This window comes from Chiroxiphia lanceolata, chromosome Z, assembly GCF_009829145.1.
Source record: "Chiroxiphia lanceolata isolate bChiLan1 chromosome Z, bChiLan1.pri, whole genome shotgun sequence".
Lineage (NCBI taxonomy): Eukaryota > Metazoa > Chordata > Aves > Passeriformes > Pipridae > Chiroxiphia > Chiroxiphia lanceolata.
The window spans coordinates 38,522,095-38,540,789 of NC_045671.1; the positions used below are offsets into that span (position 1 = coordinate 38,522,095).

Sequence of the window (18,695 nt, forward strand, 5' to 3'; positions counted from 1 at the left end):
TCAGAAAATCCTCAAGGAAGGGAAGTCCCCAGCTTCACTGTATTACCTGCTTATGTGTTTAAATGGTCTTATGGGAAAGAATGTTTTTTTCCTAAAGTCTGTGCAGAATTTTGAACAATTTGCAACTTGTGACTGCTTGGTTTTGTCCTTTCATTGTGCTCCTTTGACCAGAATCTGCTCTAGACTTTTCTAAATGCCCCTTAGGTGGTAGGAGATGCCTTCTCAACTTTCTCCATAATAAATTCAGTTTCCTTAGTCTGTCCTCATTTGACATATGCTTTAGCCCCCTAATAAAGAGATACAGTCACCGTGCTGTTTTCCTTTTCCTCTGCAGCCTGGATGAATGTATTTTCCACCTTTCAAAAATATTAGTTAAGAATATCAAGTGTTGCGCAAAAATATCTGGATAAAACTACCCAAATCCTGCAGAAATATTTTGGAATTTTTCTCCTTTCTATTATAACTTTTTACAATAATGTGGTATTTTAAACAAAGAATTTAAGAACAAATACAGGTTTTCTGCCTGTGTGCCAGGTGTAATAACCTATCAGCATAGTTTGAAAACACACTAATATACATACTTTCCTTTTCAAATATAAATTAAACTGAGATACTCTGGGCTAATTTTGATTTTCCTTTTGTCTGATTAATTTTTTTAAGTTGGTCTGTAATCCTACAGGGTCATGCAGTGTATTTATCAGGAGGATTCAGTGGGGTGGAGACTTATAATTTTTGTTGTTTTGTTTTGGTTTTGTGGGGAGTTTGTGGGGGTTTTTTGTTTTGTTGTTATGGGAGATTTTTTTTCAGATATGTTTCTAGTTGACATCTACCACTTTGAGAACCAGTGGGTTTCTTCTGACAGGACATGGCTGAGGAATGCATGGGAGAAATGTTAGGCCACTGTTTCTGCTCTGAACTGTGACCTGCACTCCTAGTAAACCAAAAGGAGGAAATTTCCAGTATCCCCCGGTTTATTTGGAGTGTCAGGTGTTCTTCAGCTGTGAGCACAAGCCCGTGGCGTGTTGTTAATTCTGGGTGCTGATCAGTTTCCAGACAGGGGTCGGAATATTGCTGTGTATAATGCAGACAAGGCACGGACAGATTCTTCCTGGAGGCCTTTCAGCTCTTCCATTCCCACATGACATCTGCGTGGAAAGTACAACCATCTGCTCCTTGGCCTTCCCTCTCCTTCAGGCTGTCCCTGGGGGACCTCTGCGTTTTCTCTCCCCCTCTAGTACTGCTCTCCAGCCCAACTAGCAGCTCTCATGTGAGTTGTTTTTGCTCCATTGTCAGTGTCTGTGTTTGTTTATGATAAAAGGTCCTAAGCCTCTCTTGCACAAAGCTGAAATCCAAGCAGTGGGGACTCTGTGTCTTTGCAGACCACAGGAAGGTGTGTAAGAGCCTGAACAGGAGCTGGATCCCCTCTTCTGAGCCCTTAAATTAAATCATTTCAGTGCAGTGATGAGCGGAAAATACAGGTATGGCCTTCCAGCTTGCAGAGGCAATATGCTTTCTCAGTGAGGTCTGTGTTAGATGTTCAGTGCTCCCAGTAAATTTCCACTGCAGTTCTTATGCTGACTGAAGAACAAGAATTATGTTTCTGATAGTTCTTGGCAGGTAGAGCAGTGGTAGCAGTGTGGGAGGTGAGCTCACATTGATTTACAGCAGAGGCATGGATGGACTCTGTCTGTCACCATCTCAATTATTTCTTATATAATCATTGGAAATGATGTTTCATAAGCTGATGATGACTTCCATTCAATTTCCTATTTATGCTGTAGATCTATGTTTGTAGAATACCCTTTTATCCATTACCGGGACAAATGTAGTTCACACTTCAGCAGCACTCCTTAGAACAGAATCCCAGGATATTTGGGGCTAGAAGGGACCTCTGGAGACCACTCAGCCCAACCCCCTGCCCAGGCATGGTCTCCTGGAGCAGGTGACACAGGGATGTGTCCAGTGGGTTTGGGATGTCTCCAGACAGGGAGACTCCACACCCTCCCTGGGCAGCTGTTCCAGGCTCTGCCACCTCCATGGAGAGAAGTTCTGCCTCATCTGAGGGGAACTTCTGTTTGAGTTCATGGCCCTTGCTCCTTGTCCTGTCACTGGGCACTGCTGAACAGAGTCTGAGACCATCCTCTGACACCCCTTGGGGATATTGGTGTGGATTGATGGGATCCCCTCTCAGTCTTCTCCAGGCCCAGGTCCGGCAGTCTCTGCTCATCAGAGAGATGCTCCAGACCCCTTATCATCTCTGTGACCTCTTCTGGATCCTCTCCAGTAGCTCCTTGTCTTCTAACCATGGTGGATTTTCTGTGGTTGATACATCCTGCAGCATTTAGCTTTGTTTTTAGGTTCTCTTTAATTCTGTAAAGAAGTAATTAACTTGAATTCAAGATTCTTTCCAGAACTATGTTGTATTGTAGCCATCTGCTTTTAATTTTTAATTAAACAACCTCACCTAGGAAACGCTTTTCTTTCTTGGACACAACATTAAATGTTTTGCATATGTATGTGTATGATCCAGATAACTTTGAATATTTTGAGGGACAGTGGTATTTCAAATACATGGAACTAAAAATAACGTATAGATTTTTGCTCAGACACAGCATAAGGGAAAGGGAGATGATTAAAATGGTTGGGAAATATTGTTAAGCATTGAGTTTGACTTTGTTCAAGCTGAATTTAGGCTGCTGCTTCTGCTGCTTGGGAAGATGTGTCTTTGAATAGGATGTATTCCACCAAATTTTTTTCTCCGTCAGCTTGATCCTAGAGAGGGATTGTAATGGTGAGTGTTAATGACAGTAGGCAGTGATTTGACAGAAACACAATGGTTATGACTTCAGTGCAAGATCTAGTAGGTGGGAGGCCTTTGCAGAAATATTATAAGAGAGAGAGAGAAAAGTGCTTTGTGCTCTGAAGCTTCTACTGTTCAAAATGAGAACGTTTCGTGTTCCTGTCAGTCAGCACCAGTGTGATCAGACAACTTGTGTCGTCCTGAAACAAAGAGCAGTGGAAGGTGTGTGAAACGCTGATGGAGCTGTGGGGTAGTGAAGACATGGTAAAAATGCTGCTATTTAGGGCAAGGTGACGGTCCACACTTTTGTATTAGAGTTTCAAAACTAATTGTATTTCAAGGCTATTCTGTCATCTTTTCTTTTACTCTGCCTGTCCAGAATCTTTTAGTTTCTTTTGGCAGTAATCACTCTCTTCCTATTATTTAAGTTATTGGTAAAATTTTTTAAGCACTTGAAGGCTTGTTTTTTTCCTGAGTGATGCAAGGTAATGTTATAATATTTTTTAGTTATATAATATGTAATACAGAGATGAATTTTTCTGTCTGCCATCCTGTTATCTGGTCACGTAGACTTTTTTACAGGGCCTTTTTGGTAAGAAGAGTTGTATTTCAGGAGGAGTTTTGAGAGTCAATTATCAGTATGTTCAAGAAGAATTCAAAATAGTATTAAGTGACTGCTGTATATGTCTTACGGTAGAGTATAAAATTATCTAAAGTACTTTTTTTTAATGAGCAGACTCAACGCTGTTTTGCGGTAGGTCATCATTTTTGTAGAAATAAATATTTCAGGATGGTCCATAAGTGGCTTCTGGAGAAAATATATCAAAATCAGATTAAAATGATGATATAATTCCTGGATTACACTTCTGCTTTCTTTTCCAAATAATTGTATAGATGGCACTCTTAATTTTTGACCCTGACATTGCTTCTCTGAGTTAAATCACTTTTCCCTTAGCATCAGTCCTGTTGTACTTTCTAGAGAACAGCAGTTCCCTACGTGTGTGTCCTGTCCTAGGAAGGTCTGGCTCAGCTCCTCACCCTGGTTCCATGAGGAGCAACAGCAGCTGCGTTTTGTGTCTCTGGCTGTGTGAGCAGAGAGCTGTGCCATTGTCCTGTGCTGTGCTCTGGGAGTTCAGGGTGCAGCTCCGGCAGCTGTGGCTGCTCCATCCCATAGCCAAAATTCAAAGTTCATAGTTTCAGAATTTACTTTGGCCTAGCCCTGGAGTTGCTCTTAAACCCTGCTTCCCATTTCAGTCAGCCTTTGTTACACCAGTGACAGGCACTTGTGCAGTTTAGTGGAATCATCCCTCTGGTGCTGGTCCTGCCTTGAGTGGGGCTGCACAGCCTGACCCCTGGAACTCTGCCAGTGGTTCCTGTGAGATTCTAGTTCTGCTCTGCTCCTTGATCCTTGCTGACAGTCCAAGCCCAGTTGTTAAGCAAGGAAAATAGGAAAACTTGGAGAGGGAGGGGGCAGAAGGGTCAGGCAGTGAGAGTCTCTGAGAGATGAATCTTCCTGCTGAGCAGCTGCAAATAGCCAGAAATAAAGCTTCTGGCTGTGTGGAGCATTGGGAGAGGACTGTGATATAAGCCTGAGACAGGAGCTCGTGCTCCGACAACTTTCTGGTGGCAACCTTTTCCCACATTTCCCCTTGGTGACTTCTCTGGTCCTGTCACCATCACTGTCTTCTCACTTCATTGTTGCTGAGCCATTTAACCAGTAGGTCCTATATGACCAACCTGATCTCCTTTTATGAGCAGGTGACCCACCTGTTGGATGAGGGGAAGGCTGTGGATGTGTCTACGTGGACTTCAGCAAAGCCTTTGACACCATCTCCCACAGCACACTCCTGGAAAAGCTGCAGCCCAAGGCTTGGACAGGGGCACTCTGTGCTGGGTTAGGAACTGGCTGGAGGGCCGGGTCCAGAGAGTGGTGGTGAATGGTGCTGCATCCAGTTGGCAGCCGGTCACTAGTGGTGTCTCCCAGGGCCCAGTTCTGTTTAATATCTTTACTGATGATCTGGATGAGGGGATAGAGTGTACCAATAGCATATTTGCAGATGACATCAAGCTGGGGGGACGTGTTGATCTGCTGGAAGGCAGGAGGGCTCTGCAAAGGGACCTGGACAGACTGGAGAGATGGTCTGATTCCAACGGGATGAGGTTCAACAAGGCCAAATGCCGGGTCCTGCTCTTTGGCCACAACAACCCCCTGCAGTGCTACAGGCTGGGCACAGAGTGGCTGGAGAGCAGCCACATAGAAAGGGACCTGGGAGTTTGGATTGACAGGAAACTGAGCATGAACCAGCAGTGTGCCCAGGTGGTCAGGAAGGCCAATGGCATCCTGGCCTGGGTCAGGAACAGTGTGGCCAGCAGGATCGGGGAAGTGATTCTTCCCCTGCACTCAGCACTGGTGAGGCCACACCTGGAGTGCTGTGTCCAGTTCTGGGCCCCTCAGTTCAGGAAGGATATTGAGGTGCTGGAGCAGGTCCAGAGAAGAGCAACGAGGCTGGTGAAGGGACTGGAGCACAAGTCCTATGAGGAGAGGCTGAGGGAGCTGGGGTTGTTCAGCCTGGAGAAGAGGAGGCTCAGGGGAGACCTCATCACTCTCTACAACTCCCTGAAAGGAGGTTGTAGCCAGGTGGGGGTTGGTCTCTTCTCCCAGGCAGCTATCAGTAGGACAAGAGGGCATGGTCTTAAGCTCTGCCAGGGGAGGTTTAGGTTGGATATTAGGAAAAAATTTTTTACAGAGAGGGTAATCAGACATTGGAATGGGCTGCCCAGGGAGGTGGTGGATTCTCTGTCCCTGGAGGTTTTTAAGATGAGACTGGATGTGACAGTGCCATGGTCTAGTGACCACAGCGATATTGGATCAAGAGTTAGACTTGATGATCTTGGAGGTCCCTTCCAACCCAACTGATTCTATGATTCTGTGATTCTGTGAATAAATTATATAGGAAAAGCTAAATAAATTATTTGTGCTTCACAGATCTGTGGTTAGCATCAGAAGTAAAAATGTCGCACTAAATTTTAGGAGCAGAGAGCTTCCCAAATTCTGCATCATGTCCTTGTATCTTTATATGATACAGGACCGTATAGTAACATTTTGATGCCTGCACCCCTGCATTCAAGTAGTCCTAAAGCAGAATGGGCACAGCAGGATAGTAGTCGAAAGGTAAATTTCTGGATTTATTTGCATTCCTTGGGAAGACCTCCTGAGCTTTAAGAAAACTTAGTTTGGATGTGTTTGTTTTTTCAGGAAGTCTTTCTGCACTTTATGCCAGTTTAGTTGTGAATTGTAGAGCAGTACTGAAGTGACTCCTGTTTTATTTAGAACACTGCAGTTAGTTCTTGTGCTTAATGCAAGCCCATTCTTAATAAAAGATTGTATTATTTTTTAAATATCTTGAGTCAGTTTCTGTAAATTAGTTTTATTTATGTTGTTTTCTTTTAGCTTCTAGCATTTCTTATAAATGCTTTTCTTAAGAGATTCCTCTCCCCTCCCCCAGATTGAGTGATCTCTTTTAATTATCTTTCCTGCTGCACTTGGTAAGCAATGAGTGTTTAACTGGATAAATCAAGCTGTCAGATAAATAGAGGGATTAAACCTGGCAATATTGGTCCTTTTTCACTTTCCTGGCAGGGTGACAGATAAATTAGTCCCTATGGTAACAGAATCATCGAACAGCATAGGTTAGAATGTACATATTACATTATGTACATGGAAGTGTGTAAATGTGTGTATTTTAGGATCTTTTTGCATCTGTTTATGGACACACAGATGTCATGTTCTTAACTGTGTCTGATAATAATCCTTAGAAGCAACTTCCATAATTCACCTTGTGAGGGGAGACAGTTCTACATCAAATCCAATTTTAATGAGGAGCTCTGTGGGTTCATTTGTACCATCAGCTGACAGCTGGAAACTCTGAAACCTCTCTGTTCACTCAGTATCCAGATAAGGGTGGTTGCTGGAGAAATTGGGCAAAGGAAGTAGAAAAGCTTTGAGAAACTGAGTTTCATCCCTGACCAACCCTGTTGGTGGCATGGGATTGTGGGGATTGCTTGTTCTCAGACTGCTGGAAAGGATATCAGTAAAATATGAGTTGAACTGCAGTTCATTGTAGATGTTCTGACAAGAATGATGTTTACAAAAGTTGATGGCAAATTGACTTCTGATTTAAATAGGCATTGGTAGCTGGAGAGATAAAATAAGCATGAACATCTCATCCTGGCTATAATCAGGAAAATGGCCTTTGGGTGATCATCTGGCAACACAAAGGACAGACATGAAAACTTTCTGCAGAAAACTTTATTTTCATACATCCTGGTAAAAATTCAGATTTTTCCATATGTTGGATCTATAACTTCCTATTTTTTACTTTATTTAGAATATCAGATACAAACTTTTAGATAGACAAAGTGTTATTTGATGTTGCCATATATAGAATATAAAGATTAAAATATGTGAAGATTTTTGCAGATCAATGAGTTGTTTAATTCTGACTTCAACTATTTCCCGTTGATACAGCTGACAAACAAAAATACTACTATAAGAAGTCACTCAAGTTATATTGTTTATTGTTGTAACTGTCATTTTCCAAAGTTTATGCTAAGGAGTTGGGTAAATTTGGTTATGAAATGGAAGAAAAACACAAAGGAATTAAAGAAAATCACGCCAGTTAATTTCAAAACATTACTTTATAAACATACAGGTGTGGCATGAACCATCCTGTGGAATACTCCCCCAAATCCTCCTCTGTTTGACTTTGGTTTTAAAAATGAGCTCTACAGACCTTATTAAGCCTTGCTTTTCTGAAGTTAGTGTTATTAAAACATAAAGAGATAGAAATGAAAAATAAAATGCTGTTTTAGAAAGATTTCGCCAAGTCCCTACTCAGACATGGTCCACAGAAAAGCCCTGCTGCCTTTTAGGGCTGATCCAAAGGTTTGTGCTCACTTCTAGGTATCATACAGCACATTATAAATAGTTTAGTGCTGAAGTGGTGTTTTTTCAAGTGGCTGTAGTGAAGACACATGCTAATTTAGCAAAAGGGAGGAATGTGTTAGACCAGATTATTGGTGGAGGTTGGAGCAAGTAAAGAAACACAAGCAAGAAAACAGCTGATTGTTACTGGAGGTTGAGGAACACGGGCCAGTTGTCTTTTCACTTGATTTAAAATGTTTGCTCCTTCTGAGGACAGCTGGGGAGAGGGGAATCCCAGAGGGTATAGAGACTGAAAACTTAATTGGATCAGTCAGTTAAAACTAAGGCACTGGAAGGATCATCTGGGATGTGCTGAGAAAAGTCGGACCTCTAAGACTCACTTAGGTTGACACGTGTGGTGGAAATTAACTCTTCTGTTTATCAGTCGAGCCTCAGAGATGTATTAATGCTTTCAGGTGGGAACATGCAGAATGTAATGCAGAAAACCTGTCTGCTTATTTGTTCCTGTGAGGTTGGAAAGCCCTGCAAAAAGGGTATTGATTAACTTCCATCCTATAATACCTACACAATCCTTCTCATTGGCATGATTCCAATCTGCTCAAAGTGCTTGGTTAATTGATGTCCCGGGGTGGTTTGAGAGTGGATACTCTGAGGCCAAGTAGGTTTTATATATGTCTTTTACTGGCAGCTTTCTACTGGCTGCTGCTTCAGTGCTCATTCTGTAGCTGTGTAATTGTGCTACAGGTGGCAGGGACACTGTGTGCCCTCTTTTTTTGGTTCTTTTTAATCACTGTATCTGTTTAATGTTGTATTAACAGCTGTACAAATTGAATTGATAACGCAGCATCCAATCTTAATTTCAAGGAGCAGTTAGGAAGAGTAGCCAATGTAGAAAAGTTGCATCTTCTAAAGTTTGCTGGCACTAGGTTCCTCCTTAAACTAGGAGGAACTGTGGACATGTTGGCAGGACTGAGTTGCCAGTAATATCATCCTTAACAGCCTGGAGTGCTAAAGGACTGAGAGAAATCAAGTCCTTTAGCACAAGGAAAGATCTTGAAATAGTTAGGAAATAAAGGACAGAATACTTTATTTAAGCTGCATATAGGAAAAATGCAAGTAAGTTCACGTGAGAAGTTTTACTACATGGAACAAAATCTTTAAATGTAAAGGATAATTAAATATGGTAATAGTTAGCACAGGAGAATTATTTAACTGTTTAATCAACATAAGTCTTTAAAAACAGGTAAGCCAAATGCTTGTTTTGATTGGCGAAATGGTGTTTGTATCTGCCTTGCAGGTATACTAGACAACCTCTTGCAGTCTCTTTTGGGCTTGCTCGCTGTTGCTGTTTGTTTTTTTTTTATTTGCACTTTTACAATGGTTAGAAGAATCATTTTAAAGAACATACCACCCTTAGAAATGTTCTCAAACTGCTTAAATAGCTCATCTCTTCATTCTTTACTGATTCAATTCTTAACAAAGGAAAGGCAAAGGAAAGTGCACCCTTGTAGCCTTCAGTGTTCTTCATGAAGGGAGTATAACAAACTGAAAGTCACATGTTTTTTATTTGCAGGTTACAGGATGACAGAATTAGGATAGAAAGGATGCAAAACCTCAATTTTGAATACAGCTATGCTTTCCAGCTGATTACTGACTTCTATGCAAAAGAAGTGCCTGGTACCACAGGTATGTCATTCCACATGGCTTTGAAGTGCACATCCTGTTGGCCTTTATATCCACATTGGCTTTCAGCCACCTTTGCTTAACGTTCTGTGCAGTGGGATCTTCTTTTGAGCTTGGAAGAAGTGAACCTTGAAAGTGAACTATCTAAATAGAAATGAATATGGGGCTAGCAATGCTTTTTTTCATAGCTTGAAGATGTGTGTTTAGACAGATTTAAATTCACAGATATATAGCAACTAGGGGGAATTACTCAACATCAAGTTCACAGAATCCCAGGATATTTGGGGCTAGAAGGGACCTCTGGAGACCACTCAGCCCAACCCCCTGCCCAGGCATGGTCTCCTGGAGCAGGTGACACAGGGATGTGTCCAGTGGGTTTGGGATGTCTCCAGACAGGGAGACTCCACACCCTCCCTGGGCAGCTGTTCCAGGCTCTGCCACCTCCATGGAGAGAAGTTCTGCCTCATCTGAGGGGAACTTCTGTTTGAGTTCATGGCCCTTGCTCCTTGTCCTGTCACTGGGCACTGCTGAACAGAGTCTGAGACCATCCTCTGACACCCCTTGGGGATATTGGTGTGGATTGATGGGATCCCCTCTCAGTCTTCTCCAGGCCCAGGTCCGGCAGTCTCTGCTCATCAGAGAGATGCTCCAGACCCTTCACTATCTCTGTGGCCTCTCCTGGACCCTCTCCTGTATCTCTTGGTCCTTCTTGTCCTAAGAAGCCCAGAACTGGGCACACTATTCCTATGTGGCCCCAGCAGGACCAAGCAGAGGGGCAGGATCTCATCTCTGACCTGCTGGCCATGCTCTTCCTGATGCACCTCAGGATCTCATTGTCTCTCTTGGCCCCTGCCAGCTCATGGTCAGCTTGTCTCCCACCAGGACCTCTGGATCCCTTTCCCCACCCACGACGTGGGGCGGCCCAGTTCTAGTTCCATTTCCATCTGAAGAACCATTCCGACGTCTTGAAGGATGGGGAAAGGGAACTCCAGGGGTTTTCTCAGGGGTTTCTTCTGGCCCTGAGGCTGGAGGGGAGAGCTGCCCTCCCCTCCCCCCACGCATGTGGTCCCATGGCAGGCACAGAGACAACACACTGGCGTGGAGAGGAGGCAAGAGAGCGTTTATTGTTGGGGATGTTACATTTATAGGGTTTAGGAGGATTCACAGAGTAACCAATTAGAAGACTCAAGGGGCTTACAGAACACCCAATCACAGGAAGGGGTTAACAAAGGCCAATGGGAAACACCTCAGGACACCTTCCCAGGACATTCCTGCATGGATAACATTACCGTGGGGGGTGTTGGGAAGAAGAAGCATGTGTTTGCAAAGACCACCAAAAGCCATTTTAAGACACATTTAAACAACAGATTTCCCATATAATGCAGATTTACTACCACAAGGACCCCCAGGTCTTTCTCCACAGAACTGCTCTGTAGCAGGTCATCCCCAACCTGTGCTGGTCCTCGGGGTCATCCCTCCCCAGGTGCAGGACCTGCACTTGCCCTTGTTGGATCTCTTTAGGTTTCTCTCCACCCAACTCTTCAGCCTGTTCAGGTCCCTCTGAATGACAGCACAGCCTTCAGGTGCATCAGCCCCTGCCCCAGTTCTGTGTCTCTGGCAAATCACAAGATCATTGAGTTTGGAAAAGCCCTCCCAGCCCATGGAGTCTAGCCTGTGGCTGATCCCCACCTTGTCACCCAGCCCAGAGCACTGAGTACCATGTCCAGTAGTTCCTTGGACACCTCCAGGGATGGGGACTCCAGTACCTCCCTGGGCAGCCCCTTCCAATGCCTGACCACCCTTTCCAGCAAGAAATTCCTCCTGATGTCCAACCTGACCCTCCCCTGGCACAGCTTGAGGCCGTTTCCCCTTGTCCTGTCCTTTGTTGCCTGGAAGCAGAACCTGACCCCTCCCTGGCTCCACCATCCTCTCAGGGAGTTGCAGAGAGTGGGAAGGTCCCCCCTGAGCCTCCTTTTCTTCAGGCTGAGCCCCCCCCGGCTCCCTCAGCCGCTCCTGGTGCTCCAGGCCCTTTCCCAGCTCCGTTCCCTTCCCTGGACATGCTCCAGCCCCTCTCAATGTCCTTCTTGAATTGAGGGGCCCAGACCTGACCACAGGACTTGGGGGGCCTCAGCACAGGGACGGGCACTGCCCTGTGCCTGCTGGACACATTATTTGTGATACAAACCAGATGCCACTGGCCTTCCTGTCCACCTGGGCGCACCTGGGCTCATGTTCAGTTGGTGTCCCCCCCAGGGCCTTTTCCAGCTTTCCAGCCCTTCTTTCCCCAGTCTGAAGTGTTCCATGGGATTGTTGTGACACAAGGGCAGGACCTGGCACTTGGTCTTGTTGACTCTAGCACCGTTGCTCTTGGCCCATTCATTCAGCCTGTCCAGATCCCTCAGCAGAGCCTTCCTACCCTCCAGCAGATAAACTCACTCCCTTTATCTGGGTCATTGATAGACAAATTGGATCAGGCTGGACCCAGCATTGATCCCTGGCTGCCACTGACTACAGGCCTCCAACTGGATTCTGCTCTGCTGATCACAACCCTCTGAGCGCTGCCAGTTCTTCATCCCCCTCACTGTCTGTTCATCCAACCCACATTTCCTGAGCTTTCCTACAAGGAGTTTATGGGAGACTGTGTCAAAAACCTTGCTGAAGTCGAGGCAGACCTCTCTTTGCTCTCCCCTCATTGACCCATCCTGCCATGCCATCATAGATTAGTCAAAGAGGATTTCCGCTTGGTGGGTCCATGCTGAGTACTCCTGATGACCTGCTTCTACATGCTTGGTGATGACCTCCAGAATGCACTGTTCCACCACCTTTCCAGGGATAGAGGTGAGGCTGACTGGATGGGACTTTCCCAGGTCCTCCTCCTTGCCTTTTTTGAAGATGGGGGTAACATTCTTGTCACTGAGTTCTGAAGTTCCTGTGTGTGTGAACTCTCTAAGAACAGAAAAGCAGCTTTAAAAAACATCTCTGAAAAAAACTTAAAGAAATGGATTTTTTTAAATACTGTTTTATGTTGTGATATCATGGAATGAGTTTTCCTGATTTTGCACCTGGAAGAGAGACTGTAGTAGGGCACTGTGCAAAACACTATCCAATATGAATGGCTTTTTCAAAAAAGTGTCAGAATTCCATTCTTAGTTTGTATATTTAGATGTTTGTTATGCCAACATTTTGTCATTTTTTATGAAGAAAAACCTGTGGAGTCAAATGTTTTCTGTTTCATAATATGTTTACACGAATGCAATGTTCTACATTCTTTGGAACAGTAAGTGTTATTTTGGAGCCTTGCTTTATGTTGATTTATAGATCTCATAAAACACTGCACATGCATTGCAGATTTCTATTATAATAAATTGGAAAAGAGATTGTGCTTTTTCTACAGCACATTAGTAGTAGACAGTGAGTTAACAAGAAAATAAAAATGTAACAAGAAAAATTATTTTTTTTTAGGTCCTCAAAAACTATCTGTAATACTAAGCTTGGATAAGCCTGTTATTTGCTCTCTGGCAGCAGTAATTGCATACCTCAAAGAATTTAATTTGGAAAGGATGCTTTACGATCCAAGGTAAGTTGCCTTACATAAACTTCCAGTTCAAATCACCACTTTCTGTAAGTGTTAGCAGGCAGCTTCCCTGACTGTAATGAACACACCTACTAGAGTGATAAACATAGTCTTTGTAAAAATTATACCTTACTTTTGGTCTCCTAATCAGAACTTGAAAGAATCAAGTGATTTCTTTAAGTGGTGTTTCATGAAAATCTTCATGAAATGTTTGGGTATAGACATTACTGTCAGTAATGTGAATTAACATGTAGTGCTGCCAAGTGTTACTGAAAACAAACAAGGTGCAAAAACTGGTAAATACTAGGGAGGAAATTTTAAAGTTTGTTTATATCAGCTATCACATCTCGCCTCAGTAAACCAAATATAGGGCTTTTTTGGGCAGCTTTAAAAAAATTAGTACTGTAACTTAGCTTTGCGGTTATTGTTTTATTTTGCCAGTAGTGTGTAAATAATTTTTTCTTTCTGTAGTTCTGGAAGCAGGTACAAATGCTAGTGTGTTGTTATGTTTAGGTAGTACTCATCAGGTCTGTTTGAGTTGGCAAATGTAGTTATCAATTATAAAGAAAACATGAATTCAGCATATCTTGGGTTTCTGGAAAATCCCTGGACCATTACCATTTGTGCAAAATTACTACAAAACCACACAGACATGGGTATAACCTAGTTTTCCCTTAAGCAATCCCAACCCTTTGGTTTATTAGATATGCTCAAATGAGCACTCAAAATTTGTGACAGGATTATGCAGGTGGAAGCAAATGAAAACAGAAAGATACCACTGCTCAAGCTTCTCTTATCCTGCGTTGCCCTGAGTATAAAACACTGCTATCATACCTTGCACAAGCATAAAACACTGCTATCCTACCTGGCTCAAGTTTGAAAATACCATTGGGGCTTATTAAATAAAACAACTTTAGCTGTAGTGGATCCTGTGCAAAGTATTCTCCTGGTTGTCCCAGTATTCCTCTGTTCCGTAAGTAGGCAGGATTTAGTGAAGTCAGTCTGGCTGCAGACTGTAAACTTAGAAATATGTCATTTGTAAATCATTCACATGTTGTATGAGTTTCAAGCCTGATTTTGAAAGGCTCCCTACATTGCTAGTTTTGTTAAAATGCAGCTGCATTTAAAAATGCGGATGCCAGCTTTAAACACTTTTTCACATGTCCACTAAGATGTTTGGAAATTTTATATATATGGGTGTTCTGGATTTTGGGGTGGATTTTCTTCCTTAAATTGCCCTTCTCCTCTCTAAGTACTATTTAAATGTTAACAAAAAGTTTGATGGGCTTATAGAGCTAATGAGGAAAGAATTCCTGGGGCATCTTCCCTGCATCATCCATCAAGGAGCTGATCTGTGGTGCTCTTGCTCATCCTCTTTGGTTGACTTTTTTTATCCTGTGTGGGTTTTTGGTTGGTTTTTTGTGGTTTTTTTTTGTTTATTTATTTGGGCTTTTGTTTGTTTGGGTGGGGGCTTTGTGTTTTTATTTATTTTTTAATATGCTTGCATGGGTGGAGAAATCTTTTCGTAGAGTTTCCGAAGAAGAAACTGGACTCCAAGGAAATGCCATTTCATGGTCACTGCTGTCACAGTGCCCTTTGTGCAATCACACATGAGGTGAATGTTCTTTCAGCTGGAGGAAATGCGAAATCCACCCTTTATGTAGAAGTAATTCAGTAGTAGAGGAGAAAGCATCAGCAGCGTTAAAGATAGTGTGTCTCCAGACCTCCTAACTGGAGGCCAGAGTAGACCAGCATGCAGGATCACTCTTGAGGAGAAAAGAATCGTGTCTTGCAGAATATACCACCTAAGGAGTCCTTCCGCTGTGCCTTTTGCAACCGGACATGCCCGTCTCGTATTGGCCTTTTTAGCCACCAAGCACTTGTAACAAGTGTGGGTAGAGCCCTTCCCAAATCTTTGTTCATGAAGCCCAGCCGTGATGATGATGATGAGAGGAGAAACCTCATTGTCTGAAGGCTTGTGTAGGAGCACTCAGTCACGTTTGTAACAGCTGCATCCTAAAATCAAGAACAATTATTGACTGGGAAGGAAAAGCACTAGTTCTTGGCATTGACATTTGCCTGCTGAAGGTTGTTCTAATGGGTTTTTTGTGAATGTGTGAGCATCTGAGTGAAAAGGCAAAGAACTACTTAATATCCTATTGATGCTCTATAAAGAAATAAAATAAATTCTTTGAGAAACCTCTGCGGTTGGGAGCTTGGATTCCGCTGTGTTTATTCCTAAAACCTTTATGTTTTGACTACCTGCTACTGAGTTCTACTTGCTATTTTTAGTGTATCACAGGCATCGACATAGTGAGACAAATACTGAGGCAAATTCCAATACTTTTCCTAATGCCAGTGAAATACTATCTAAAAACTGAAAACTGAAAGACTTTTAAGCAAATTATGTCAGGCTCATGAATCTCCTGAATTAGGAAATAGAGAAGAAATACTCCCGTTGCACTGTCAAGCAACTTAAAATTCCTAGAAGAATTCAGGTCAGTGAGCATGAAGTTGGAGTTGTGAGATAGTTTTCGGTTTTTTAAAGTAAGTGACACAGATCTGGATGAAGACCTATTTGATAGGAAGAATGACAGAAAAATTTATTACACCTCTGTACCTTCTTTGGATAAACACTCTTCTCACAGCTGGAAAGAATTCCGTCTCCACTTATTAGTAGGAGTTAAGAAACATCATGTAAGTGATAACCAAACCTCATTGGTGGGGGGGGAAACAAGTTTTGTTCTAGTATTTAGGTTAAGCTTTTAAATCTACTTTTAAGATTGTAAATAAAGCAAAATATTAAAAAGAAATAAAGATATCTGTCACAGCAGGACCTCTAGGTGTGACTAGACTGCATTAGATTTCTAATAGCGAGTAAAAATAGATTTAATAATGAATGATGCAAGGTGTTTTTAATCAATGTGCTCTAATACGTTTACGTACTGAGATACCTTGATTAAAGGCTTTTGTCAAGAAGTTGGTGCACGTCTAGGAGAGGTTTTCAAATACATTTGAGTACCCAGTTTTGTTTGAAAAATCATCATTTGCATAGCTGTTGCTGGGAAGAAGTGTCTCAGTGCATTTTGATTTTACCTATACATTTTCCAGCATATCGGAGAGGGAAGAGAGAGACTGTAGTTTGTAGACTTTGAACAGTGATGGATGATCTTCAAGAAATGCAGGGAATGGTACACAACTCAAAAAGGGATTCAGATCAGAAGTTCTAGCCTTGTGGCACTATTCATTAATGTTTTCAAACCTGGTTAATTAAATACAAAACATAGTCTGGACTTGATGTCCTTTGCTACTTAGACTGTGGTAATGTCTTTCATACCTAACAAAAACTATGCTTCTGCAAAATGGAGAGACTTGTTTTTACTTCTTAAAGGTTTTAGGGATTCCTGCAACTTTTGTCTTTATAGGTTTATTCTGTGGTTTATTCACTCTCAGAGATCTTGAAGACATGGCCTCTAGAGGTCTGTAAAAGGTAATTGAGCAAAGAAGGTCTGCTGCTTTCAGTACAGTGCCTTGCATCTTCACTCAGAAATCTTACAGATTTCCAGAATTAAAGTAGTTGAAAACTACTGATCTAAATACCATGCATTCACTTAGGGTGGGTTACTGAGTATGAAGTTACATATAATATTTCCTGTGCAGAGAATAATGAATAAAGCATTAAAAAGGCTGTTCACTGCAAGCTTCTCTGCAGGCAAAATCACAGAATGGTTTGGGTTGGAAGGGACCTTAAAGCCCATCCAGTTCCACCCCCTGCCATGAACAGGGATACCTTCCACTATCCCAGGTTGCTCCAAGCCCCATATAACCTAGCCTTAGATACTTCCAGGGATGGAACAGCCACAGCATCTCTGGGCAACCTGTGCCAGGGCCTCACCACCCTCACAGGGAAGAATTTCTTCCTAAAACTGAATGTCTCCTATTTTAGTTTAAAGCTGTTTCCCCTGTCACTAACTACCCCTGTAAAAGTCAGTCAGTCTCTTTTTTTATAAGCCCCCCATAAGTACTGCCAGAATGACCAAGATGATCCAGTTTCAGCAGTAACACATTAGAATGGAAGCCTGAGGATGTAGTTTACTGTCCTAAAGCAGTCACAGCAACCCTTTCATACTCATTGTCTTGTGTGGTTCCGCTCTGAAAAGTCATTTTATGGTATAATACTCCTTGTCATGAGTATAACCCATAAGGTTCCTAAACTTTCCTAGAAGTTTTGTTTGTTTCCTCTTTTTCTAAACTCAGAAATGACATGATCCTACCTTGTTGTGCTTCTCAGTTGCCATCTGTTTCCATCACTTGTGTTTTGTCCTCTTTCAGTGCTTGAGACCATTGCAAGTCTGTTCTTTGAAACTCAGGTCACACTGTCACCTACAGGAGTTATGTCTTTGTGATCCGGTCAAAATGGTCTTTGAAGAGTCATTTTTAGTGGTTCAAGGGATGGCTGATAGCAGTGCGTTAGCATTTCACACAAGGATTGCGTTGAGATCTTTGCTGCAAAACCAGCACTGACTTAATAGTTGTTTACAGCCTTATTTTTATGCCATTTGATCTCTAAATTCCCTACGAAGAGTCTAGTTTTTTCACATTTTTACAAGTTCTGATTCCAAGCTGAAGGAAGATGAGAGGGTGGAAGCAAAACATGTTCTGAGCTGTGACATCTGGAATTATTGGTTGGGTATACACTGCACTTGATCTTGACTATTTTTCGTATACTCCAAGCTCTCAGTTCCCAGGATTAATAGCAGAGTGAAGTAACTCAGATAAAGAAAACACCTGGATAATGTAAGACACACATAATTTATGCTGTGAAAGCAACTTTTGCTTGTCCGATTCTGAATGAATAGTAAATACACTGTGCAGTGGAACAGAGTGAGTTGTCTTCATATACTCTTGGGCAACCTTGCTGTGAGCAGTGTGGTCTGTGTTAAGTGCTCTAAAACCAGAAGTGGGGGAGCACAAGAATCAGTAAATCCACCCAAAAGAATCCTTTTCACTTTTGAGAAGAGGTGGAAAAGCCTGATTCTCACCCAGCTGGGTTTAAGAGGTCACAGACTCGAGTTGTGGCAAATAGGAAAACTGTTGTTTAGGTGAGTCCTGGAAGCAGAAGAGGTACTTTCAGAAGAGCAGATGGGATTTGTTGTTGGCTGTAGGCATGGGGAACCAAGCAGAAATCATTCCTAATTAATTTTTGCCAGCATCAGCAGTTGTGACTAAAGATAATAAAAGGAAGTATTGTTTTGTTGCTTACAAGTTTGTGTACTTTGGAAGGTACTGTGGGTTTTGCCTCCAGTTTTGTTTTGCTGGTCAGTTTTGCTGGTTGCTGGAATAGCACACAAAGCAGAATAATTATGACTATGGATACAGTTCTGAATCAGCTGTACTTCCAAATGATCATTCTTTAGGGCCCTCAGTTTAATCTGCTTTTTTTTTTTTAATTCTGTGAAAAATACTTAAAATTTGACCCATTATTTAGGAAGAAATTTGCCAGCAGGCCCAAACACCTGCATACAACATAAATATATAACATTAGTCTCTGAGTATTTCATTTTTCTGGAAGTTTTGGTACTGTTTTTGTTTTTAATGTAGCAGCTGTGTGTGCCTAACAGAAAAGTTAGAGCATTCGCGTGCTTCTCTAGGGGGTTTAAAATCGAATACACTGAAAACAATTCTGTGAAAGG

At 42.4% G+C, this 18,695-nt stretch overlaps 1 protein-coding gene across 1 annotated transcript in view; it reads left to right on the forward strand.

The window, feature by feature from the left end:
• Positions 1–18,695, forward strand: part of MSH3 (mutS homolog 3) — a 104,109-nt gene that overhangs the window by 20,236 nt on the left and 65,178 nt on the right. Inside the window, exons 9-10 of the mRNA XM_032675236.1 lie at positions 9,319–9,431; positions 12,891–13,005. Coding sequence (XP_032531127.1) covers positions 9,319–9,431; positions 12,891–13,005 — 228 coding nt within the window. The remainder of the gene's footprint in view (positions 1–9,318; positions 9,432–12,890; positions 13,006–18,695) is intronic.